The sequence below is a fragment of the Carcharhinus amblyrhynchos genome, unplaced genomic scaffold (assembly GCF_965287045.1).
Source record: "Carcharhinus amblyrhynchos unplaced genomic scaffold, sCarAmb.v2.hapA scaffold_82, whole genome shotgun sequence".
Classification (NCBI taxonomy): domain Eukaryota; kingdom Metazoa; phylum Chordata; class Chondrichthyes; order Carcharhiniformes; family Carcharhinidae; genus Carcharhinus; species Carcharhinus amblyrhynchos.
In genome coordinates this window covers 525,436-549,593 of record NW_027649822.1, presented here as the reverse complement: position 1 = coordinate 549,593, position 24,158 = coordinate 525,436, and the positions used below count along the sequence as shown (strand labels likewise).

The following is a 24,158-nucleotide window of genomic DNA, read 5'->3' as shown; positions in this document are numbered from 1 at the left end:
TGGAACGGCCCATACGAGGTTAACATCAGTGTCAACACCTGTGCCTATATAAAAATGCAAGGCAGGGGTGTCTGGAAACACTGGACTCAATTGAAAGAATAAACCAGCACCAATTGAAAATATGTAATGTGCTCAATTCACAGACACAGCTGACCTCCAAGCAAGCTGATCGGGCTCCCGGGAAGTTGTGCGCGGGTGATCGGGTCAATGGGAAGCTTTGAACCATTGTATAATGGTCACGCGGGTTATAATTAAGTAATACGGTGATTCTCCTGCTGTTTCTCATGACCTTGGCCCTGTCAGCCACAGAGGGAGAGTATTGGTGGGATCAACAATCCTCTGAAATTGGACCCCTTCATACAAACACATTCGTGTATATGTCCTACTTATATGTAGTACCGTTGAATTTGAGCAAGTGCTGGGTGTGTTCACACATTCCCACGCTCGGAAGCGAGGGGGGAATATCCTTTGTTCCCTTTGTTGAACCCGGAAATGATAGAATGGATGTTGAATCAGAATGGAACCCAGGACGGGACAAGGAAAGTGACAGTTAAATCCCCATCAGGAACCACGATACAAGGTTCTTTCAATGTCAGTGACAGTGATGCTGTTCTGGGGTTAGGAGGCAGAGGGTGCACTCTATCAGCCTTTAAGAACCATTACCAGCCTCGCTATAATAGATCAGACTCTCCACCACACTTTGTTATGAAAAATCAACAGAGAGGTTCTGTCTGCCTGCTAAGAAATGATTCCATACCTGTTGGCCGCAGCTACTGTATTCAGCAGATTAACATTACCAGTAGCGCCTGGACTCGGGTAGAACAGGTCACAATCCACTGCCCCACAGACAATGTCTCCGTTAGTTTCTCCTCCACCTATGTGAGCAGCATGACTGCTTATAATGGCACCTATTTTGTCTGCAGAAACAATGTCTATCCTTGGCTTCCGGGGGATGGTCGGAGTCACGTTATCTAGCATCTGTGGTACCCTATATTCACCATTACACCGACTTACAGAACCAACCCGAGATACAGTCGCTCAAGACCAAGCGAACCATCAGGGGAACAGAGCAATTCCTCACGCTAGCATACCCATTCTACGGAACAGCAAAGGCAGCGCAGGAACTTATACATACGGTCTCAACCCTAGAGTGAATTGCAAAAAAACTAAAGATGGGTTCGAGGAAGTAAGCACAGCCATCTCTGAGATATCAGCAGAGGCTGTAGCTCTCCAGACCGTTGCCTTACAGAACCAACTGCCTCACGATTATGTGCTAGCCTCCCAAGGAGGAACATGCGCTATAGTTGGCTCCGAATGTTGTATATATGTTCCAACTGCTTCGGAGAATATAACTCACTTGGCAGATCATATCAAACAAGTAGCAAAGACAAGAGACCCAATATCACGATTATAGCCCTTTGGGCTGGCTGGGGCAATGGTTTGGGACGTAGGGTTCATAGCTGATGTGTGGATTAATTGTATTAATTGTAATTGTTACTGCTTGCTGTGTTTATATGACATTATTGAATACCTGTTGTAAAACAGTAACAGCCCGGGTTATACAGGGTGCAAGTGTACAGGCAGAGGGGGCAGACCTCCTGACAAAGGAGCTAGGCCCATATGTCGGTAACAATTGGTTCTAAATTGGTCATGGGGCCATGCCTGGGCCCTGGCCCCCGACCAAAAGGGGGGAGTGCAATAGGGAATGGATTAATGAACTTTGTTATACTTAGAGATCTATAAAAAAGTATTGTAAGACTTGTTTTCGACTTGTTTTCATGTGTCCCAGACAGATGTAAGGCTTGTTTTCGTGTGTCCCACACAGATGTAAGACTTGTTTTCCTGTGTCCCAGACAGATGTAAGACTTGTTTTCCTGTATCCCAGACAGACGTAAGGCTTGTTTTCACGTGTCCCAGACAGACGTAAGACTTGTTTTCCTGTGTCCCAGACAGATGTAAGGCTTGTTTTCGTGTGTCCCAGACAGATGTAAGGCTTGTTTTCATGTGTCCCAGACAGATGTAAGGCTTGTTTTCGTGTGTCCCAGACAGATGTAAGGCTTGTTTTCATGTATCCCAGACAGACGTAAGGCTTGTTTTCCTGTGTCCCAGACAGATGTAAGGCTTGTTTTCGTGTGTCCCAGACAGATGTAAGGCTTGTTTTCACGTGTCCCAGACAGATGTAAGGCTTGTTTTCCTGTGTCCCAGACAGATGTAAGGCTTGTTTTCGTGTGTCCCAGACAGATGTAAGGCTTGTTTTCGTGTGTCCCAGACAGATGTAAGGCTTGTTTTCGTGTGTCCCAGACAGATGTAAGGCTTGTTTTCACGTGTCCCAGACAGATAAGACAGCAGCTGTTCCTGCTGTTGTACACAAGTTTATGATAGTCCCAGCTAATTGTGTTCAGAAATGTAGCTGACCCAGCTCGTATCTATGTTTGTGTCTTTAATATTCTGCCTAACATTGTGGAGCTTGCATGCCTTCATATATATTTGTTTTGTATTGTTTATGCGTTATGTACTGAGATATTATATGCTATAGAACCTATGAACATAAAATTGTTATACTGGCCCTGTTAACTTGTTGTGCCGGCCTGTATGTTAGCGAATGGCTAATCACACTTCAGATAACCATGAAGAAACGCTGAGGCAGCCGTGTTCCTACGATGGAGGACAACCCACAGCCTGGAAACCTGCTGAGAATGAGAAGATACGTACGTGCTTGGGGGGGTATAAATATGTGCTCTTAGTGTTCAGAGAGAAGCCAGGGGAACTGCTGTTAGGTACCAGGTGTATCTCCCAAAAGCTTTTGAATAAACTGCTATACTTTGACTCACAACGAGTCTCAGAGGCATCTTTACCAACAACAGTGAATGCTAAACTTACAGGCTGATATGTGAATAAGGATGGAAGAGAAATTGTGGAAAGAACATCTCCACCCAGACACTGGCAATGTCCAAACAGCAGCATCAATCTTCAGGAACATGTCAGCCTCTCTGTGAAGGGTTCCGGTCAGTCAGAGATGACTGCTGCACTGCCCACACTGAGTGACCATCCTGGTGGGCCCATGATGGGCAGTCTGGCAGCACCATAGGCTTGTGTGTGTCTTTGATGGGTGAGTAACAATGGAAATTTATGTGCTTGTAGAAGAGGGCACAGAGCGTCAGAGAAGGAGCCAAGAGGGAGAGTGTCTGGATTGTGTTATCCTTATGTCAATGGAAGATGAAGTGCTGGAGCTGGGAGACCTGGAGGCTGGGTGGGCAATCACTGATGGTGAGATGGGTTGTGGATCCAGAGAGAGTGAGTGAGTGAGTGATGGGCACAGGAGAGACTCTGCTGCTGAGTCCAAAACCTGGTGCTTGTGTGTTCACCATTGGTCAGATGGAGCTCTGGGTTAGGAATAGTCTCCAGGACATGTTGGAATGTGCATTACCCTCTAACATTCTTCACTTTCTCTCACAAATCAACAACTGTGGCGAGCGGGAGACGGGTGTGCAGCTTTGAAGATGAGGAGGGGTCCTTAGAGTATAGACTGTCGTATTATTCTCCATAACATCCGCCAGAGCAGATACTGTCTCACACGATTAGCAAAGGGGTTACAATCTGGCAGCACAGGACAGCACACACAAACCCGAGCAGCTGATGGAGGCAGCAATAGCTGAGTTCACTCACACTCTTGAGGGGAGAGGGCAGAGCCAGCTTGTGGAAGGTGAAATGTGACTGGAGTCTTTAACAATGCAGCAGATACTGGAGCTGCAGTGTAAGGTATTTTAACATCCGGTGGAGTTTCCAAAGGCTGTGTGTATCCACACACAAAGGATGGAGGAGTCAATCCAGACCAGCAGTGTTACCATGTCTCAGGTATGAACACAAATAACATCCTCCACAGAGAGATTGGTGACCTTCATGGAGAGTCACATCCAGCCTCTCACCCACAGGAAATACACATGAGCTGCATGTTCTCACCACCTCCAGGAGCTCTGGGAGGGATGGGAAAATGTGCCTGGAGTCACTGTCAGGACTTTCCAGCTCAGCAAAGGACTCAGGAAATCTGAGGACAAAGGCCACTGTCATCGAAATTCCCAGAGGAGAGAGATAAAGATCCTGCCTGTAGCTCAGTGGAAAGTGCGCGGATGGGGGTGGTTGTCATGGTGGGGTTGCTTCCTTGGGTTTCACAGGGTTTTACTTTGTTGTTACCGGTCACTTTGTTATGTTTGTATTTTCAGTAAATTCAGAGGTGGAACACCACTGAATAAATCCTTCACCATATTACTGGGTCTTTAACAGTTCACTGGGAATGTGAGATGGGAAATACAGCACTGAATGAGCTCAATACAATTCCAATGTCTTTGTTTCATGTAGTGACGGCTCCAGGGAAATTATAAAACATTCACAGAAACAGTAACAGTGCTGGAGATGGTGGGAGATTTATTACACTGAATGGCTGTGTGAGTTAAGGTCCATGGAAAACATGTCTGTATTACTGAATCTCCATCCTCCCTGACACAGATCCCATGTTCCTGGCCTGTGGTCCATGGGGTTCCTCATCATGAAGCATCTGGTCAACATTGTATTGCATCACATTTTGTTCAAAGCTTCTCCACTCTAACTCCAGGTTGTATAGAACACAGAACAACACCAGGACATTGAGACCCTCGCTGAGTATATTGAAGGGTTCCATCAGATCTATCTTTAGAAACCCTCCGGCCTGCTCAATGGTCAGTTGCACTGTCGCAGCTGTTGTGTTTCTCCTCTGTAACTGAGTTTGGGTTACACACAGGCACAATTACTCAATCCTTCAGTGGGTAGAGCTGGTCTTCACTTTTTCATGGGATGATGGTGTCATAGGGAATGCCAACACTTGTAGTCCCTTCCCAATTGCCCTTGAGAAGGGGGTGGTGAGCCATCTTCTTAAATTCTGCAGCCACCTGGTACAATGCCATTCGGAAAGGACATCCAGGATTATGATGCCACAGTAGTGATGGCAATGCAATACTTTCCAAGTCAGCATGGTGTGTGGCTTGGAAAGGAATCTGAAGCTGGTTGGTGTTCCATTCTTCTGATATCTTTGCCCATCTCGGTGATAATTAGTACACATTTGGAACATGCTGTCTCAGGAAATGTGGTGAGTTGCTACAATCCACCATGTATGTGATACACACTGCTGGCACTGTGTGTCCGTGATGGAGAGAGTCAATGTTTAATTTGGTGGATGGCCTGCTGGTCCATTCAGCTCCTCTGACACGGATGAGCTTCTTGAATATTTCTGAAGCTGCACTCATTCCAGTAAGATGAGCGGATTCCATCACACTGCTGACTTGTGCCTTGTTGATGGAGAACAAGCATTTGCGAGACAGGAGGCGAGTTCCTCATCTCTGAATTCCCAGCCTGTGATCTACCCTTGGAGCCACAGTGTTTACAGTTCAGTGTCTGTTCAATGGTCCCTGTGCACCCCCACCACCCAGATGTTGCTGGTCAAGGATTCAGCGATGGTGCTGTCATTCAATGTAAAGGGAATATGGTTAGATTGCCTTCTGTTTGAGATGGTCCTCTCCTGGCACACAACATACTGAAGCCAAACTTGCTATTTATCAGGTTAAGCCTGAATGTTCTTCAGCCCCGAGCTCCAATGAAGAGTCATCCAGATTCGAAGGGGTCGCTGTTCTCTCTCCCCAGAAGCTGTCAGGATGCTGGGATTTTCCAGCATTTTCTGTTTTGTTCAGGTCTTGCTGTTTATGGACATGGACTGCTTCAGTATCTGAGGAATTGTGAACAGTACTGAGCATTGTACAATCATTAGTGAGCATCCTCACTCTGACCTTATAATGGAAGGAAGGTCATTGATAAAGCAATTGAAGGTGGTTGGGCTTCGGACATCACCCTGAGGAACTCCTGCAGTGATGATCATGAGGCACTGGAAGGATTCCACATTTTCTGATGATCAAGAGCAGACTGATGGAGTAGTAATTCACCAGATTGGATTTGTCCTGTTTTGTTCCACATTGTCCGATAGATCCAGTGTTGTAACTGTACTGGAACAGCTTGGCTCGGGGAATGGTTAGTTATGGAACACAATTCTTCAGTACCATTGCTGGGGTACTGCCAGGCTGACAGATTTTACAGTACACAGTGCCTTCAGTCATTTCTTTACCTCACATGCAGTGAATCAAACTGATATCTGTAATGCTGGGGACCTCAGGAGGAGGCTGAGATTAATCATTCTACTCAGCACTTCTGGCTGAAGGTGGCTGCTAATGTTTCAGCCTCGTTGTTTGTACTGATGGTCTGGGTTCCCTCATCAGTAACGATGGGATTCTTGTGGCTTGTTTATGGAATCATAGGATTCCCAGAGTACAGAAGGAGGCCATTGGGCCCATCGAGTCTGCACCAATTTTTTGAAAGAATATCTTACTCAGGCCCTGACTCAAACTCCACATATATGGCCCACTGATCCCCCTAACCTACACATCCTCAGAGTGCTGGGACAACTTAGCACAGCCAATCAACCGAACCTGCACATCTTTGGACTGTGGAAGGAAACCGGAGCACCCGGAGGAAACCCACACAGACATGGGGAGAATGTGCAAACTCTGTACGTACAGTCATCCAAAGTCGGAATTGAACCATTCTCCCTGGCACTGTGAGGCAGCAGTGCTGACCACTGTGCCGCTGTGTCACCTAATGTAACCGGCATGTCCAACATTTGTTCCATGTCTAACACTATTTATGAGTGGATATGGCAAGACTGCAGATCTCTGATCTGATCCAGAGCTCGGTCTATCATATGCTGCTTCCTCTCTCTGGGCTCCAAGTGGCCGTGAGCTGGAGCTTCACCAGGTTCACATCTCATTTTTCGATACACCCACGTCAAATTTGTTAATATATGTAAAGACAATTAGCCACAGTAACACTGTACTGATTGCTGGGAAAAGCCACTGTAAGGTTCCTCTAACTGAAAGAGTACAGTTCATCACTCCTGTCTGTCTCACAGATAACTTCATATTCATGCTGCCATTGTCTGTTTTATTTCATGGTCTTTAATTTTACTGCCAAGCTGGTTATGTGTCTATTAACAGTGGACAGTGTTTCTAACACGAATATTGATAGCTAGGGTGCTTGTAGTGTCGTTATTTGTGTTATTAAAAACACTGCCCATTATTAATAGGGATATAATTCTGACTATTCTGTACTGAGATTATTACCATTGACAGCTGAGCTGAGCCTTCAGCTCATTAATTCATGAGTACATAAGATACAGGAACAGAATTAGGCCATTCGGCCCATCGGGTCCGCTCTGCCATTCGATCATGGCTGATATGCTCCTCATCCCCATTTTCCTGCCATCTCCCCATAACCCTTCAACCCATTACCGATTAAAAATCTGTCTCAATCCTTTGTAAATTTATCCACCGCACTTTGGGGTAGTGAATTCCACAGATTCAGAACCCTTTGGGAGAAGTAGTTTCTCCTCAACTCTGTTTTAAATTTGCTGCCCCTTATCCTAAGATGAGGATTTCTCATCCTAGAATGTCCCACCAGCAGAAGTTACTATATCCATACCTTTTATCATCTTCTATATTTCAATTTGATCTCCCCTCATTCTTCTAAATTTCAGAGAGTCTGAGCCTAAACTGTTCGATCTCTCTTCATGCAACAAACCCCTCACCTCTGGAATCAATCTAATGAACCTCCTCTGAACTGCCTCCAATTCCACTACATCTTTCCTCAAATAAGGGGACCAAAACTGTGCACAATACTCCAGGTGCAGCCTCACCTTGTATCGCTGCAACAATACTTTCTTACTTTAATATTTTATTCCTTTAGCAATAAATGTCAACATTCCATTCACTTTCTTTACTATCTGCTGTAGTTACATGTTAGTTTACTGGGACTCATGAACGAGGACATCCATATTCCTCTGTACCGGAGGACCCTGAAGTCTCTCCCCATTTGGATAATAAATCACTCTGCCATTTCTCCAACTGAAATGCACGACCTCACACTTACCCACGTTAAAGTCCATCTGCCCGATTTTGGCCCACTCTCCTAACCTATCTATATCCATTCTTATTTCCTCATTGCAACTTACTGTCCCGCCTCCTGGGGTATAAGAATGATGAAACAAATTGCAATCACTGGTTTGTCTACTGGTGAAAACCACCTGTCCACCTCTCAAAGTATGTTTTTGTTCAATTGTTCATGGATAGGGGTGTCGCTGGCAAGACCAGCGTATGTTGCCAACTGCTACAGGCCCCTCGGGGATGTGAGGGTAATTAGTGATGGGCAATGAATGTCGGTCTAACCAGCAATGTCCACACCCTGTGACAAATATTTTTCTCTCCCACATTTGCTGCAGATTGGCTCAAAAACCCATCAGCAGCAAACATGGGAAAGAAACGGCATGTGATTGGAGGAGCAGCTCCATACAGATTCTTCCATTCAAACTGAACTGTGTGACTGAGATTCTGGAAACTCGCTCCGGGGGCCGCACTGAGGGGCTTCGAGGGTCACATTCACCCCTTGGTCCACACGTTGGACAACCCTGGGCTCGAGCATGTGTTTGATGGGTGAGGAACAATTTGTGTGTTTGGAAAGAGAGCAAACATCATCAGGGAATGAGTGAAGAAGAGTGGAGACATCCAGGTCTTGCCATCCTTACACCAATGGAAGATGAAGTGCTGGATCAGGAAGGTCTGGGGACAGAGTGGGTCATTACTGCTGGTGAGATGGGTTGAGTGGGTGGCCTAATGAATGGGCACAGGAGAGTGTCCGGTGAGGACAAAACAGAGCTTGTGTATCCATCACTGGGCACAGAGAGCAGTCTGAAGGACGTATTGGGATAAGAACAGAATAACTAGGAGCAGCAGAAGGCCATTCAGCCCCTCAAGCTCCATCACGGCTGTTCTAATTGTAGTCACAACTTTTTCCCGTCGCTCCCTGTAACCCTTATTCGCTCCTCAATCCAAAATCATTCTTAACTCAGCCTTGAATATATTCAATGACTCTGCTTCCACTAGTCTCCAGGGAAGAGAATTTCACTGACCAGCGACCATCTAAAAAATAAATTTCTCCTCATCTCAGTCTTAAGGGACTGACAATTACATTTTAAAATCTATCCCCTTGTTCTGGACAAAAAGAAACAGCCTCTCAGCAACTACTCTGTCTCATCCCCTCAATACGATCACCTTTTAATCTTCTGAACTTTCACAGATATTGCTCCAATCTGCTGAAATTTTCCTCAAAATAAACCTCTCCATCCCAGGAATCAGCCAAGTGAACTTTCTCTGAACTGGTTCAAATACAATTCTATCCTTTAGGTAAATAGCTCAACACTATACACATTACTCCAGCTGTGTTCTAATGAAGGTCGTGTAAAGCTGCAGCAAAACTTTCTTACTCTTACCTTCCATTCCTATTGCAATAAGAACGTTAAGAAACAGGAGCAGGAGTCATCCATTCTGTCCTTCAAATCCACTCCATCATTCAATGTGACCATGGCTGATCCTCTTCTTCAACACCATTTCCAACATTATCCCTGCATTCCTTGATTCACCAGCATTCTAATGGGAAACAAATACCCCTCATCTCAGCCTAAATAACTGTCCCTTATTCTCAGACTGTGTCCCAGGTTTCAGACCCTCCAGTAAGGGGAAACATCCTTTCTACATCTGGCCTATTGAACCCTATAAAATAGTGTAAGCTTCAATAGTGTCAGCTATCATTCTTCTAAAGGCCTGAGAATAAAGTGTTTTTGTTCCTCAGAGGACAACCCATCTGTCCCTGGACCTATTTTAGTGAACCTTCTTTACATGCCAAGTACATCTTTGCTTCAGTCAGGAGACCAAAACTGTCCACAATACTCCAGGTTGGTCTCAGCAAGCCTGCATATAATTACAGGAAGACATCTTTTTCCTTAACTCAAATCCTCTGAGAATAATGTCTAACATACCATTTGTTATCTTAATTGCTCTCATCTTCACTTTCAGTGCCTCATTAACAAGGACATCAAAATACCTTTATCATGGTGAATCCATCTACCATGCATATCTTTGGAGTTGTCTTCATGTCAGTTTTATTTTCGAACAAAATTGGATAACCTCATATTTTTCCACCTTGTCATCCAGCTGGCAAACATTTGGCCACTCCCTGAGCCTCTGCACATCCCCTTCAAACATTAATCACTGCATCCTCCTCACAATTCAGATTTCCACATGGTATTCTATTCATCACAAATTTGGAAATGTTATATTTGATCCCCACATCCATATCATTGATATAGATTCTGAATAGCTGAGACCCAAACACTGATCCCTGCTGGACTCCACTAGTTAGAGGCTGTCAATCCAAAAATAACCCATTTATTCCAACTCCTTGTTTCTGTCCACTAACCAGTTCTCAATCCATGCTGGTATATTTCACCCAATCCCATGTGCTCCAATTTTCTTTAATAACCTCTTATGTGTGAATCATCTAACTGTAGAATCCCGAGTGTAGGATACACACGGATGGAGTATTTTACCAAGATCCAATCCCCACAACATCACAATTTACTGGGGCTTATCCACCTAACCTACACATCTTGGGACAGTAAGGGCAATTTTATCATGGTGAATCCATCTACCATGCATATCTTTGGAGTGTGGGAAGAAACTGGAGCACCCAGAGGAAACACACACAGACACTGGGAAATTGGAGAAACTCCACACAGTCACCCAAGGCTGGAATTGAACCCGGGCCCCTGGCTGTGATACAACAATGCTAACCACTGTGTCACCGTGCCAGCCTTTCATAAATCCATGTTGGCCCTGTCTAATCCTGACATTAATTTTGAAGTGTTCTGTTCTCACTTCCTTTATTATAAATTATTATAGGATCTTCCATACTCTCACTGTCAGACTAATAGATCTACAGTTGCCCGGTTTCCTGTAACCCCACATATTTACATTGCTAATCCCCCCACCTACACATCTTGGACACTAACAGGCAATTTAGCATGGCCAATCCACCTAACCTACACATTTTTTGGACTGTGGGAGCAGCCAGTGGAACCCACACAGACACTGGGAGAATGTGAAAACTCCACAGACTGGAATGAATCTGGGTCCCTGACGCTGTGAGGCAGCAGTGCCAATCCCAGTGCCACATCTTCACTTAATCTAACACAATCCTTGAATTAGTAACAGTTGGAACACTTCTGCTGCTGTTTTTCAAATGAAAGGAAATCTATTTTTGCTGGAAAGGCCACACATTTACACATCACCCTGTCTAAAACAGCTTGTTTTGTGATTGACACTGGAACATGCTTCTCCAGGAAATTACTTCAATACATTCTGTGAACTAATCTTCTATTCAACTTCTGACAATCTGAGTGATTTATACTTTAAGTGGAAGAACCCATAGGAACATTGACCTACAGGGGGATCTGTGTATACAAGTCTACAGATCCCTAAAATGGTAACACAGGTGGATGAAGTGGTGAAGAAGGCAGACAGCATTGACTGGGGCATCGAGTATAAAAGTTGGCAAGTTATGTTACAGCTGTATGAAACTTTGGTTGGCCACATTTGAATATTGGTTGCAGTTCTGTTTGCCACAATACCAGAAGGATGGGGATGCTTTGGAGAGGATGTAAAGAAGGTTCTCCAGAATGTTGCCTGGTCAAGGGGGGGTTAAGTTTTGAGGAGAGGTTGGATAAACATGGATTGTTTTCATTACAAAAAGGGAGGCTGAGGGGTGACCTGATGGAGGTATACACAATTATGGAAAACTTTTCACACAGAGGGTGGTGGGTGCCTTGAATGCACTGTCAATGGAGGTGATGGAAGCAGGCATGTTACCAATGTCCAACATGCATGTTTATAGATACATGAACAGGAGATAAACAGAGGAATATAAATTGGGCAGTAAGTACTGGGTCTGAATAAGGATTAAGAGTCGCCGCAGGCTTGTTGGACCGAAGGGCCTGTTACTGTGTTGTTTGGTCTTCGTTCTTCTTTGTAAATAGAGATTAAAATCACCCGTGATTATTGCAGTTTAGTTTTACAAGACCCCATTATTTTTCCTGTAAACTGTGTCAGAGATTCTAAATATTGTTTGGAGCCTATAAATGATTCCCACAAGCGATCTTTTAACTTTGTTAATTCTTATCTCTCATCAAACCGATTCTGCATCTTGATCATTGGAACTAAGTTCACCTCTCGCTACTGTACTGTCATCTGTTACTAACAGCGAGACTCCACCACCATGTCCTGTCCTCCATTTACTGTCACCTATTCACTCTCCCCCGCTTTCACAAATCAATGGGTGCTGTGTCCGGGGAGAGCTGTACACATCTGAGGAGGAGGAGAGAACCTCAGAGGGTGCACCATAACATTGTTCCCCCACACCCTCAACATAAGGATCTGTGGGACTGACATCCCATTGCTCAGGGATCAGAGAGAGAAGCAACAGGAGTCAGAGGAAAAACAATTTTCCTTATTCGTAACTGACACCAATAGTAATGGGCAGTGTTTTTATACAAATACCAGCGGTGAAATTATATTGTTGAATATTCAGTTATTATAAACACAATCTCACACAGTCTGCTACTTACTCCAGTTTCTGTATTTTACAGTCCGGATTCCTCAGAGCCACAGACAGCCGTTTCACTCCTGAATCTCCCAGTTTATTGTCACCCAGATTCAGATCTATCAGTGAGCGGTTTGTACTGAGAGCAGAGGCCAGGTCATCGGCACAAGAATCAGTGAGATCATTATGTTTCAGACTGGAGATCAGAGAGAGAGAAATAACAGGAATCAGGGTAAATTCACAGTGTTTTTAAGAATAAGATCATTAACAATAATAATGTACAGCACGGGACATTCAAGAAACACGACTTCAGTTGATACAGAAGGCAAAATTATATTGATGCTGTAAATCTGAAATATGAATAAATATGTTGGAAACTCTCATCAGGTCAGGCAATATCTGTGAAGAGAGAAACAGATTTAGTTTCAGTTTAATTAGTTAAAATTAGAACGTGGAAGTAGCAGTGAATTAAATTGTTTAAAGTGACAGGGAGCTGGGGATGGGCGGGTGACAGGGAAAGGACAAAATGGAAGTGCTGGAGTGATTAAATGACAAAAAGGATGGTCAAAGGGAAGAGCGCAGGATTCCCATGTCCTTACCCTGAGTAAAAACTCTGACAACACCAGGTTTAGGTCCAACCGATTTATTTGATAGTAAACTCACAAGCTTTCAAGGTTAAACTCTTCTTCAGGTGAATGGAGAGTTCTGGCCTCAGACAGAGCATATAAAGCACAGACAGTTTACAGATTACTGATTAGAATGCGAATCTTTACACCTAACCTGCTGTTCAAGTCCTAAAGTGGCCGACAATGTGAGTGGAAGGAGCACTGTCTGGAGACAATACACATCTCTTTAACCTGTGATCAGTGCTCCTTCCACACACATTGTCGGCCACTTTAGGACTTGAACAGCAGGTTAGGTGTAAGGATTCGCATTCTAATCAGTAATCTCTAAACTGTCTGTGCTTTATATGCTCTGTCTGAGGCCAGAACTCTCCATTCACCTGAAGAAGAGCTTAAACTCGAAAGCTTGTGAGTTTACTATCAAATAAATCGTTTGGACTCAAACCTGTTGGCAGACTTTTTACCGTGTTTACCCCAGTCCAACGCCGGCATATCCACATCCTTACCCTGAGTCACAGGGAGGGACATGGGATGGTCAGTGGCTCAGGAATGGAGTGTGTGGTGGGGTTGAAGATGATGAGAGAGAAACCTTTTTCACACTGCCAGTGGTTTGGGTCTGGAATTACAGCCGGGAAGTGTGGTGGAGGTGGGCTGCATCGAAGGAATTAAATGATTATTTGAATATAAACATTGAGCGAGGATACGAGAAAAAGGCTGGAGAATGACACACATTCCTAATGTTAATTTGGTGAGCTAGTACAGACACGATGGGCCAAATGGCCTCATTGTGAACCACAACAATTCTGTGAAGATAATGGTTGGAAATGTATTGATATTGCAACTGGAAGTTGGTGATGTTGCCGTGTGGACAGTGTTAGTAGCCATAGTCCCCAGTAAAATATTAATATTTCTCTCCAATAGAGAGAGACAATTTGTTACATGTCACTTCAGGGTGACAGGTCTCCTCCTCCACTCCTGAGGGAACAGAACCTCCCTCCAAACCGATATAGCCTTCAGAATTTCCAGGGCAGTGTCAGTGAATTGGGTTTAATCTGCCTTCTGCCATTTCAGCCCTTTGTTCATTAACCAGGGCTCCCTCACTACTCCCTTCAGAGCCTTTAAAAGTGCTGCTGGCTGCCTTTAAATCTGGTGCCAGCTTTGCCTGAATGGGATCTTCCCCTGCAGCCAGTGGTTAATCTCTGAAACAACCAGAGCCCCAGAATAGATCACCAAACTTAAAAGAATGGGTCAAAGTACAGTGGGTGCAGTAGATGTTCATCTGTGATGAAAGAGTGTGAGAGTGTGTAAGAGGTCTGAACTGAACATATACGGACAAGGAGGCATTTGTCTTTACAGACCCAGCCTTAGACCGGTAAGAGGAGTAGCCCCCCCCCCACGCGAAGATCAGGATGTTGAAATGGGTGTGGAGAAAGATGCCTGGGGTGTGATGTTCAGATGTGAGTCAGAAAGAACCTGAGTGATCACCGGAGTAGAAGGAAAAGCCGGCTGAATAGTGTGAGCTTAAAGATGTGAGCTTACTTGTGTATGTGGTAATACGGAGGGATCTGATCACCCCTAACAGGTATCACCGGACTCTGATAAGAGCGAGCTTGGAGTGGGAGAGCGAGAAGGGAGAATAGAAGACTCCAGATGCTGAGTATAAACTTATCGGTGTTATGGCAGGATCACAAGGACAGTGGGGACCCCGGGATCCCTAATAAACGAGTATATGACTAAGAGGGACAAATTCATCAAACAGATGGGGAAAGGGGAGTGGGATTCATCTCACCCATTCGACCTACAACAGGAATGGTTGGAAAAGGGAAAAACAGGACAGAACTAAGAAAATTTGAATGATTTTAGTTCACCAATTGGCTGGATTAATTAAACAGTTTTCAGTCTCAGTAAGAAATGGGCTGACCATAAAGCAAAAATTAAAATGTTGGATGCACTCAATAGAGAGTTAGAAAAGAGAAACCAACTTTTAGAAGACCCCGGCTGGGGATCCTCGCCTCCTTATAGGCCGGCCATACAACCTACAGCACCTGTAGGAGACTCTGACCCCGATGAGAAAGAGGTTTATGATCTCGCTCCTATAACTCAGGGTGGGTCATTACAGAATCCCACTGCACAATATTTATTGACTTCCTTGGGAAGGTTTCAGCCCCGGAATAACAACAGGAAATTTTGGGCAAAACTGGACCCCATTTGGGTTGGACACCAATGACACTTGCGGGATATACACCAGTTGGTACGAGCCACTTGCCCGCAGGACAAGTGGAGACTGATGGGTGACGGGGCAGACCAGGCAAACTCCGTCGACTCAACTCGGTGTGATTACCAAAGCAGAAGTTGGACGTACGCGACTGAGATAAATGCCGAGATCGATGCAACGGTGGAAGCATTTAATTGGTTTGAGGTGGAAGTCCAACGAGTCTTGGGCAATGCACCAACCAACTGGTCCAGAATTACCAATACTAAACAACAGAGGAGTGAGGAAGGGTCCGAATTTGGGGAGCGACTCTTTCAAGTATATCAAGAATGTTCGGGAGTGCCCGAACCTGCCCAAACAGATCGAGCCTTTTTACAAGCATTTAAAGACGGGCTGTCACCAACTCACAAAAAATCCTTAAAATGGGAGTTATTAGTTCCCGGGATTATGATGAATTAGTAGAATGAGCATCTGGAATTAAAGATGGATCAGATGAGAAACCATACCCATGAATAAAACAGGTAAATGTTAGTGCAAACAGTGGAGGAACTAAACCAAAAAGAGTACATGTTACAATTGTGGAAAGCAAGGCCACCTTGCCAGAGATTATAGAGCTCCAAAGGGAGGTAGGGGGAGAGCGCCTACTTCTCGGTTCTGTAGTAAGGATGGCCACACTAAGGCCACCTGTTGGAGCAAGCAAGGGAGACTGTGCCAATCGTTTCCTCTCCCCTCTCCTACAGAGGAAGGAGGAGAATGACGTGAGGTAACCCCCACAGGTCTGGGCAGAAAGAAGGGAAGGATCTGTCTGTCTGCACTAGTAGGGGACAGACAGCGTGAAATGCTGGTGGACACGGGAGCCTCTATATCTTTCACAGACCTACCCTTACTCATAACAAATAAAATGATGTAAAAGGAATTAACGGGCAGAAGACCCCTGCCTACTGAAGCGAAACCACCCTCGTAGAAATTAATAACCTGTAAATACCTGTGCAATTTTGTGTATGTAAAAATAATGAAGGAACTATTATAGGAAATGACCTGATGAAGGAATACAAAGTCTTAATAGATTGTGGGAAGGGCGAATTGATTTGGCCCCATTCCAACAGAAGGAAGGATTGGACAGGGACACATGGAAATAATTTAGGGATCGTCCACGCAGCATCTGCAACAGGACCTGATTGGCAGTTAGAAGATAATGGATTGGTGCCATTTGTACCTCGGTTCCTGGGGTATGGGCAGAAACCAAATTAGATACCGGACTAATTTAACTGGACCCCAGAAGAACATAAACCCCATCAACAGCACCCAATTAAACCCGAAGCAAAAAGGGCAATCGAGGGAATGGTGGAAGGGGATCCTTAGGGAAACCACCAGTACTACAAATTCCCCAACATGGCCAGTGCCTAAGCCCGATGGAAGTTATAGATTAACCATTGATTACAGAGCTTTAAACAAAGTGACTCCCCATTGTAGCCAGCCCCTCCACCATCTGAAACGGATTACCACCATCACACAAGGTATTCACAGTGTTAGATATAGCTAACGGATTCTGGTCCATTCCCTTGGATTTTAGTTCTCAGGACAAGGTGCACCTTCACTGTGGGTGACCGGCAGTACACACGGACTCGGCTCCCACAGGGATTCCATAATAACCTGGCCATATTTCACCGAGCAATGAGCAGGGTACTGGAGTAATTGGAACTCCTGAAAGGGAGCACAATCTTACAGTATGTAGACGATATTTTGATAGCCTCTGAAACTAAAGCGGAACATCAGACAGCATTATACTCAATCTTAAAGCACTTAGAAGATAAAGGGTTAAAGGCAAATCCAAAAAAGGCCCAAATAGGAAAGACACGGGTGTTATATTTGGGACATTTAATATCCCAGGGGACCAAGGAGATGCCTGTGGACAGGAAAGCCGCCATATAGCAAATGCCTAGGCTGGTGAACATCCGAGGGGTAAGGAAGGTTTGGGGATTATTTAATTAACAGAGTTTGCTAAATTGGCTGAGCCAATACAAAGATGAGTGAAAGGGGGGGAAACCCGCTCTAGAAACTGTGGAATGGGGACCAGAACAGGAAGAGGCACATAGCAAACTAAAAGCAGGATTAATGTCAGCCCCGGGACTTGGGCGACCCACACCAGTAAAGATTTTCATATCTATTGCAATAACAAAGGAGGGTTTTATTCAGTGATAGTGACCCAAACCCATGGGGACAAACAGTGGCCAGTGGGATATTATTCTACAGCGGAGGGCCCCGTAGTGACCAGATTATCCCGATGTGTAGCCGCGCTACATTGCGTGGCACGGGGTAAAAGTCAGCGAGCCCATTGTAATGACGGGAAATATAGTCTCGCACACCAAACATACCTTGGTGGAAATGTTAAATACAGGAAAATTACGGTCTGTCTCAAATATGAAAAGGGCAAAGTGGGAGGCAGTACTTCTTCCCCCCAGCATCACCATCCTACAAGACATTGAGAGAATCCCACCGAAGGAATGTTAGGTGAAAGGAAACCACATACATGTGGGAATGGAGATGAAGGAGCAGAGGAAAGTAGAATAAAGGATGTGCCCTTGGAGGCACCGGAGGAGACCCTGTTTGTGGATGGGTCACGGAAGTATATAGACAGATCACCACAAACGGGATGGGCGGTGTTAAACACGGACTTACAAGTGTTCCAATCAGGAAGGATGTCAGCACAAGTGGCAGAGCTAGTAGCCCTGACCCAGGCTTTGACTGAAGTGGTGGGGAAATGGGTCACTATTTACACCAACAGTAGATATGTATTTGGGATTGTACATGACTATATGAACATTTGGGAAGAAGGGAATTTGTCACAATGGGAGGCCACCCAATTAGACATGGCCAAATAATAGAAATCTTATTAAAGGCCAGTGAACTTCTACCGGAAGCCACAGTGTTGAAGGTGAAGGCATACCAAAAACAACCAGACAAGCAAAGTCCGGACTGGCATATTTTTAAGGGGAACCAGGTGGTTGACAGGGCGGCACAATCTGCCCTAGAAACAGGAGAAGTGCAAGCCCTGCCTGCCACCTGGGTTAAAATTGAACCTCCGATAGACATCTCACAGCTACATGAGGACACCCCTGGGGAAGAACGTGCAAGGTGGAAAGCTCAGGGAGCTACACCTGATGAGAGGGGTATATGGAGGTTAAATTATAAAGTGTTAGTGCCCGAATGTATCCAGCAAACTCTGATACAGTTACAACATGGATTATCATGATGGGAAGGGATGCCATGATAGCCAGTATAGGATAGGAGTGGTGGTGGAAGGGAATGGGGATATTACCTGGTATTGTCATCGGTGCACAACCTGTGCCCAGTTTAACCCAGGGAAACCTGTAAAGGTTAAGATGGGGCATCAGCCTCACCCGAAGGGTCCATGGGAACATCTACAAATTGATTTCACAGGGCCCCCCCCGCAGTCACACGGGAGAACAGACTGTTTGGCGATAATCAATCAATTCACCAAATGGGTAGAAGCGTTCCCCAATAAACATTGTTCAGCCATGACTGTGACAAGGATATTGGCTGAGGAAGTAATCCCAAGATGGGGGGTTCCTTTGCAAATAGACTGCGATCAAGGCACATACTTTATGGGGAAGGTAGTTAAAAACTACATGCCAACTGATGGGGATAAAACAGAGATTTCACACACCCTACCACCCTCAAAGTTCGAGAATGGTGGAACGTATGAATAGAAACCTTAAGACCTTCCTGGCAAAGGCCATGTAGGACTCAGGAAGGAGAGGGACTGAGGCATTGCCCCTCATATTAATGAAACTCAGAGCTACTATGAATCGAACCACAGGGCTGACACCATATGAGTTAATGGCTGGAAGGACCATGCAACTGCCCGAATCCATTATTACCAGGGGGACAGATGTAGGCCCTCTACCAGATAGAATTAGAGGATATGTTTTAGAGTTAACGCCCAACTGAAGGGTATGTGAAAGACAATAAGGGAAAACCAATTAACCACCCGGGTATGCCCCCAAATGGAACGGCCCATACGAGGTTAACATCAGTGTCAACACCTGTGCCTATATAAAAATGCAAGGCAGGGGTGTCTGGAAACACTGGACTCAATTGAAAGAATAAACCAGCACCAATTGAAAATATGTAATGTGCTCAATTCACAGACACAGCTGACCTCCAAGCAAGCTGATCGGGCTCCCGGGAAGTTGTGCGCGGGTGATCGGGTCAATGGGAAGCTTTGAACCATTGTATAATGGTCACGCGGGTTATAATTAAGTAATACGGTGATTCTCCTGCTGTTTCTCATGACCTTGGCCCTGTCAGCCACAGAGGGAGAGTATTGGTGGGATCAACAATCCTCTGAAATTGGACCCCTTCATACAAACACATTCGTGTATATGTCCTACTTATATGTAGTACCGTTGAATTTGAGCAAGTGCTGGGTGTGTTCACACATTCCCACGCTCGGAAGCGAGGGGGGAATATCCTTTGTTCCCTTTGTTGAACCCGGAAATGATAGAATGGATGTTGAATCAGAATGGAACCCAGGACGGGACAAGGAAAGTGACAGTTAAATCCCCATCAGGAACCACGATACAAGGTTCTTTCAATGTCAGTGACAGTGATGCTGTTCTGGGGTTAGGAGGCAGAGGGTGCACTCTATCAGCCTTTAAGAACCATTACCAGCCTCGCTATAATAGATCAGACTCTCCACCACACTTTGTTATGAAAAATCAACAGAGAGGTTCTGTCTGCCTGCTAAGAAATGATTCCATACCTGTTGGCCGCAGCTACTGTATTCAGCAGATTAACATTACCAGTAGCGCCTGGACTCGGGTAGAACAGGTCACAATCCACTGCCCCACAGACAATGTCTCCGTTAGTTTCTCCTCCACCTATGTGAGCAGCATGACTGCTTATAATGGCACCTATTTTGTCTGCAGAAACAATGTCTATCCTTGGCTTCCGGGGGATGGTCGGAGTCACGTTATCTAGCATCTGTGGTACCCTATATTCACCATTACACCGACTTACAGAACCAACCCGAGATACAGTCGCTCAAGACCAAGCGAACCATCAGGGGAACAGAGCAATTCCTCACGCTAGCATACCCATTCTACGGAACAGCAAAGGCAGCGCAGGAACTTATACATACGGTCTCAACCCTAGAGTGAATTGCAAAAAAACTAAAGATGGGTTCGAGGAAGTAAGCACAGCCATCTCTGAGATATCAGCAGAGGCTGTAGCTCTCCAGACCGTTGCCTTACAGAACCAACTGCCTCACGATTATGTGCTAGCCTCCCAAGGAGGAACATGCGCTATAGTTGGCTCCGAATGTTGTATATATGTTCCAACTGCTTCGGAGAATATAACTCACTTGGCAGATCATATCAAACAAGTAGCAAAGACAAGAGACCCAATATCACGATTATAGCCCTTTGGGCTGGCTGGGGCAATGGTTTGGGACGTAGGGTTCATAGCTGATGTGTGGATTAATTGTATTAATTGTAATTGTTACTGCTTGCTGTGTTTATATGACATTATTGAATACCTGTTGTAAAACAGTAACAGCCCGGGTTATACAGGGTGCAAGTGTACAGGCAGAGGGGGCAGACCTCCTGACAAAGGAGCTAGGCCCATATGTCGGTAACAATTGGTTCTAAATTGGTCATGGGGCCATGCCTGGGCCCTGGCCCCCGACCAAAAGGGGGGAGTGCAATAGGGAATGGATTAATGAACTTTGTTATACTTAGAGATCTATAAAAAAGTATTGTAAGACTTGTTTTCGACTTGTTTTCATGTGTCCCAGACAGATGTAAGGCTTGTTTTCGTGTGTCCCACACAGATGTAAGACTTGTTTTCCTGTGTCCCAGACAGATGTAAGACTTGTTTTCCTGTATCCCAGACAGACGTAAGGCTTGTTTTCACGTGTCCCAGACAGACGTAAGACTTGTTTTCCTGTGTCCCAGACAGATGTAAGGCTTGTTTTCGTGTGTCCCAGACAGATGTAAGGCTTGTTTTCATGTGTCCCAGACAGATGTAAGGCTTGTTTTCGTGTGTCCCAGACAGATGTAAGGCTTGTTTTCATGTATCCCAGACAGACGTAAGGCTTGTTTTCCTGTGTCCCAGACAGATGTAAGGCTTGTTTTCGTGTGTCCCAGACAGATGTAAGGCTTGTTTTCATGCGTCCCAGACAGATGTAAGGCTTGTTTTCGTGTGTCCCAGACAGATGTAAGGCTTGTTTTCGTGTGTCCCAGACAGATGTAAGGCTTGTTTTCATGTATCCCAGACAGATGTAAGGCTTGTTTTCGTGTGTCCCAGACAGATGTAAGGCTTGTTTTCACGTGTCCCAGACAGATAAGACAGCAGCTGTCCCTGCTGTTGTACACAAGTTTATGATAGTCCCAGCTAATTGTGTTCAGAAATGTAGCTGACCCAGCTCGTATCTATGTTTGTGTCTTTAATATTCTGCCTAACATCGTGGAGCTTGCATGCCTTCATATATATTTGTTTTGTACTGTTTATGCGTAATGTACTGGGATATTATATGCGATACAACCTATGAACATAAAATTGTTATAGTGGCCCTGTTAACTTGTTGTGCCGGCCTATATGTTAGCGAATGGCTAATCACACTTCAGATAACCATGAAGAAACGCTGAGGCAGCCGTGTTCCTACGATGGAGGACAACCCACAGCCTGGAAACCTGCTGAGAATGAGAAGATACGTACGTGCTTGGGGGGGTATAAATATGTGCTCTTAGTGTTCAGAGAGAAGCCAGGGGAACTGCTGTTAGGTACCAGGTGTATCTCCCAAAAGCTTTTGAATAAACTGCTATACTTTTGACTCACAACGAGTCTCAGAGGCATCTTTACCAACAACAGTGAATGCTAAACTTACAGGCTGATATGTGAATAAGGACGGAAGAGAAATTGTGGAAAGAACATCTCCACCCAGACACTGGCAATGTCCAAACAGCAGCATCAATCGTCAGGAACATGTCAGCCTCTCTGTGAAGGGTTCCGGTCAGTCAGAGATGACTGCTGCACTGCCCACACTGAGTGACCATCCTGGTGGGCCCATGATGGGCAGTCTGGCAGCACCATAGGCTTGTGTGTGTCTTTGATGGGTGAGTAACAATGGAAATTTATGTGCTTGTAGAAGAGGGCACAGAGCATCAGAGAAGGAGCCAAGAGTGACAGTGTCTGGATTGTGTCATCCTTATGCCAATGGAAGATGAAGTGCTGGAGCTGGGAGACCTGGAGGCTGGGTGGGCAATCACTGATGGTGAGATGGGTTGTGGATCCAGAGAGAGTGAGTGAGTGAGTGATGGGCACAGGAGAGGCTCTGCTGCTGAGTCCAAAACCTGGTGCTTGTGTGTCCTCCATTGGTCAGATGGAGCTCTGGGTTAGGAACAGTCTCCAGGACATGTTGGAATGTGCATTACCCTCTAACATCCTTCACTCTCTCACAAATCAACAGCTGTGGTGAGTGGGAGACGGGTGTGCAGCTCTGAAGATGAGGAGGGGTTGTCAGAGGATAGACTGTTGATGTCATCTATATGGATTTCAGTAAGGCTTTTGACAAAGTCCCTCACGGTAGGCTGGTAGAAAAGGTTAAGGCGCATGGGATACGAGGCCAGGTAGCTAGGTGGATTGAGAACTGGCTGGGAAATAGGAGACAGAGGGTAGTTGTGGAGGGGACCTTGTTGGGCTGGAGGCCAGTGACCAGTGGTGTGCCGCAGGGCTCAGTACTGGGACCTCTCCTCTTTGTAGTCTACATAAATGACTTGGAAGAGGGCGTAGGTGGTGTGATCAGCAAGTTTGCTGATGACACCAAGATGGCAGGGTTGGCGGGTACGGAACTGGATTGTCAGGTGATACAACAGGATATAGATAGGTTGGTGCAGTGGGCAGATAGGTGGCAGATGGCATTTAATCCTGACAAATGTGAGGTGATGCATTTTGGACGGAATAATGCAGAGAGAAGCTATGTGATAAAAGGTAGGCCGATTAGGAGTATAGACATACAGAGGGACCTGGGAGTGCAGGTTCACAAATCCATGAAGATTGCGTCACAAGTGGAGAACGTTGTTAGGAAGGCTTATGGGATGTTAGCCTTTATAGGAAGGGGCATAGAGTATAAAAGCTGCCGTCTAATGCTTCAGTTATACAGAACGTTGGTTAGACCGCATTTGGAGTACTGCGTCCAGTTCTGGTCACCTTACTACCGGAAGGACGTGGAGTCTCTGGAAAGGGTGCAGAGGAGGTTTACCAGGATGTTGCCTGGCATGGGGGGACTGGGTTACGAGGAGAGATTGAGGAAACTGGGGCTATTCTTCTTGGAAAGACGGAGATTGAGAGGGGACATGATAGAGGTATATAAGATACTGAAGGGAATAGATAGAGTTAATAGTGAGAGACTGCTCCCTAGACTGGGTACGAACACGAGAGGTCATCATTTAAGGGTGAGGGGGGGGAGGTATAATTTGGAGGTGAGAAGAAGGTTCTTTATGCAGAGAGTTGTGGGGGTCTGGAATGCGCTACCGAGTAGGGTGGTGGAGGCAGGAACGTTGGACTCGTTTAAGATGCAGTTAGATAGGCACATGAGTGAAACGAGAATGGAAGGATATGGTAGGGGCTATTAAATAGGGTTAAACCTCGGGAGACACCGGAAGGGCAGGCTGTATGATTAATATTTTTTGTCTTTATTCCACAGGTGGAGGTCCACCTCGTGTCAAGCGAGGGGCATG

The 24,158-nt window shown here is 45.4% G+C and overlaps 1 protein-coding gene across 1 annotated transcript in view; it reads right to left on the bottom strand.

Moving 5' to 3' along the window:
- The window catches only part of LOC145337934 (NACHT, LRR and PYD domains-containing protein 3-like), an 89,276-nt gene that overhangs the window by 44,896 nt on the left and 20,222 nt on the right, over positions 1–24,158 (bottom strand). Inside the window, exon 4 of the mRNA XM_080182717.1 lies at positions 12,587–12,757. Coding sequence (XP_080038843.1) covers positions 12,587–12,757 — 171 coding nt within the window. The remainder of the gene's footprint in view (positions 1–12,586; positions 12,758–24,158) is intronic.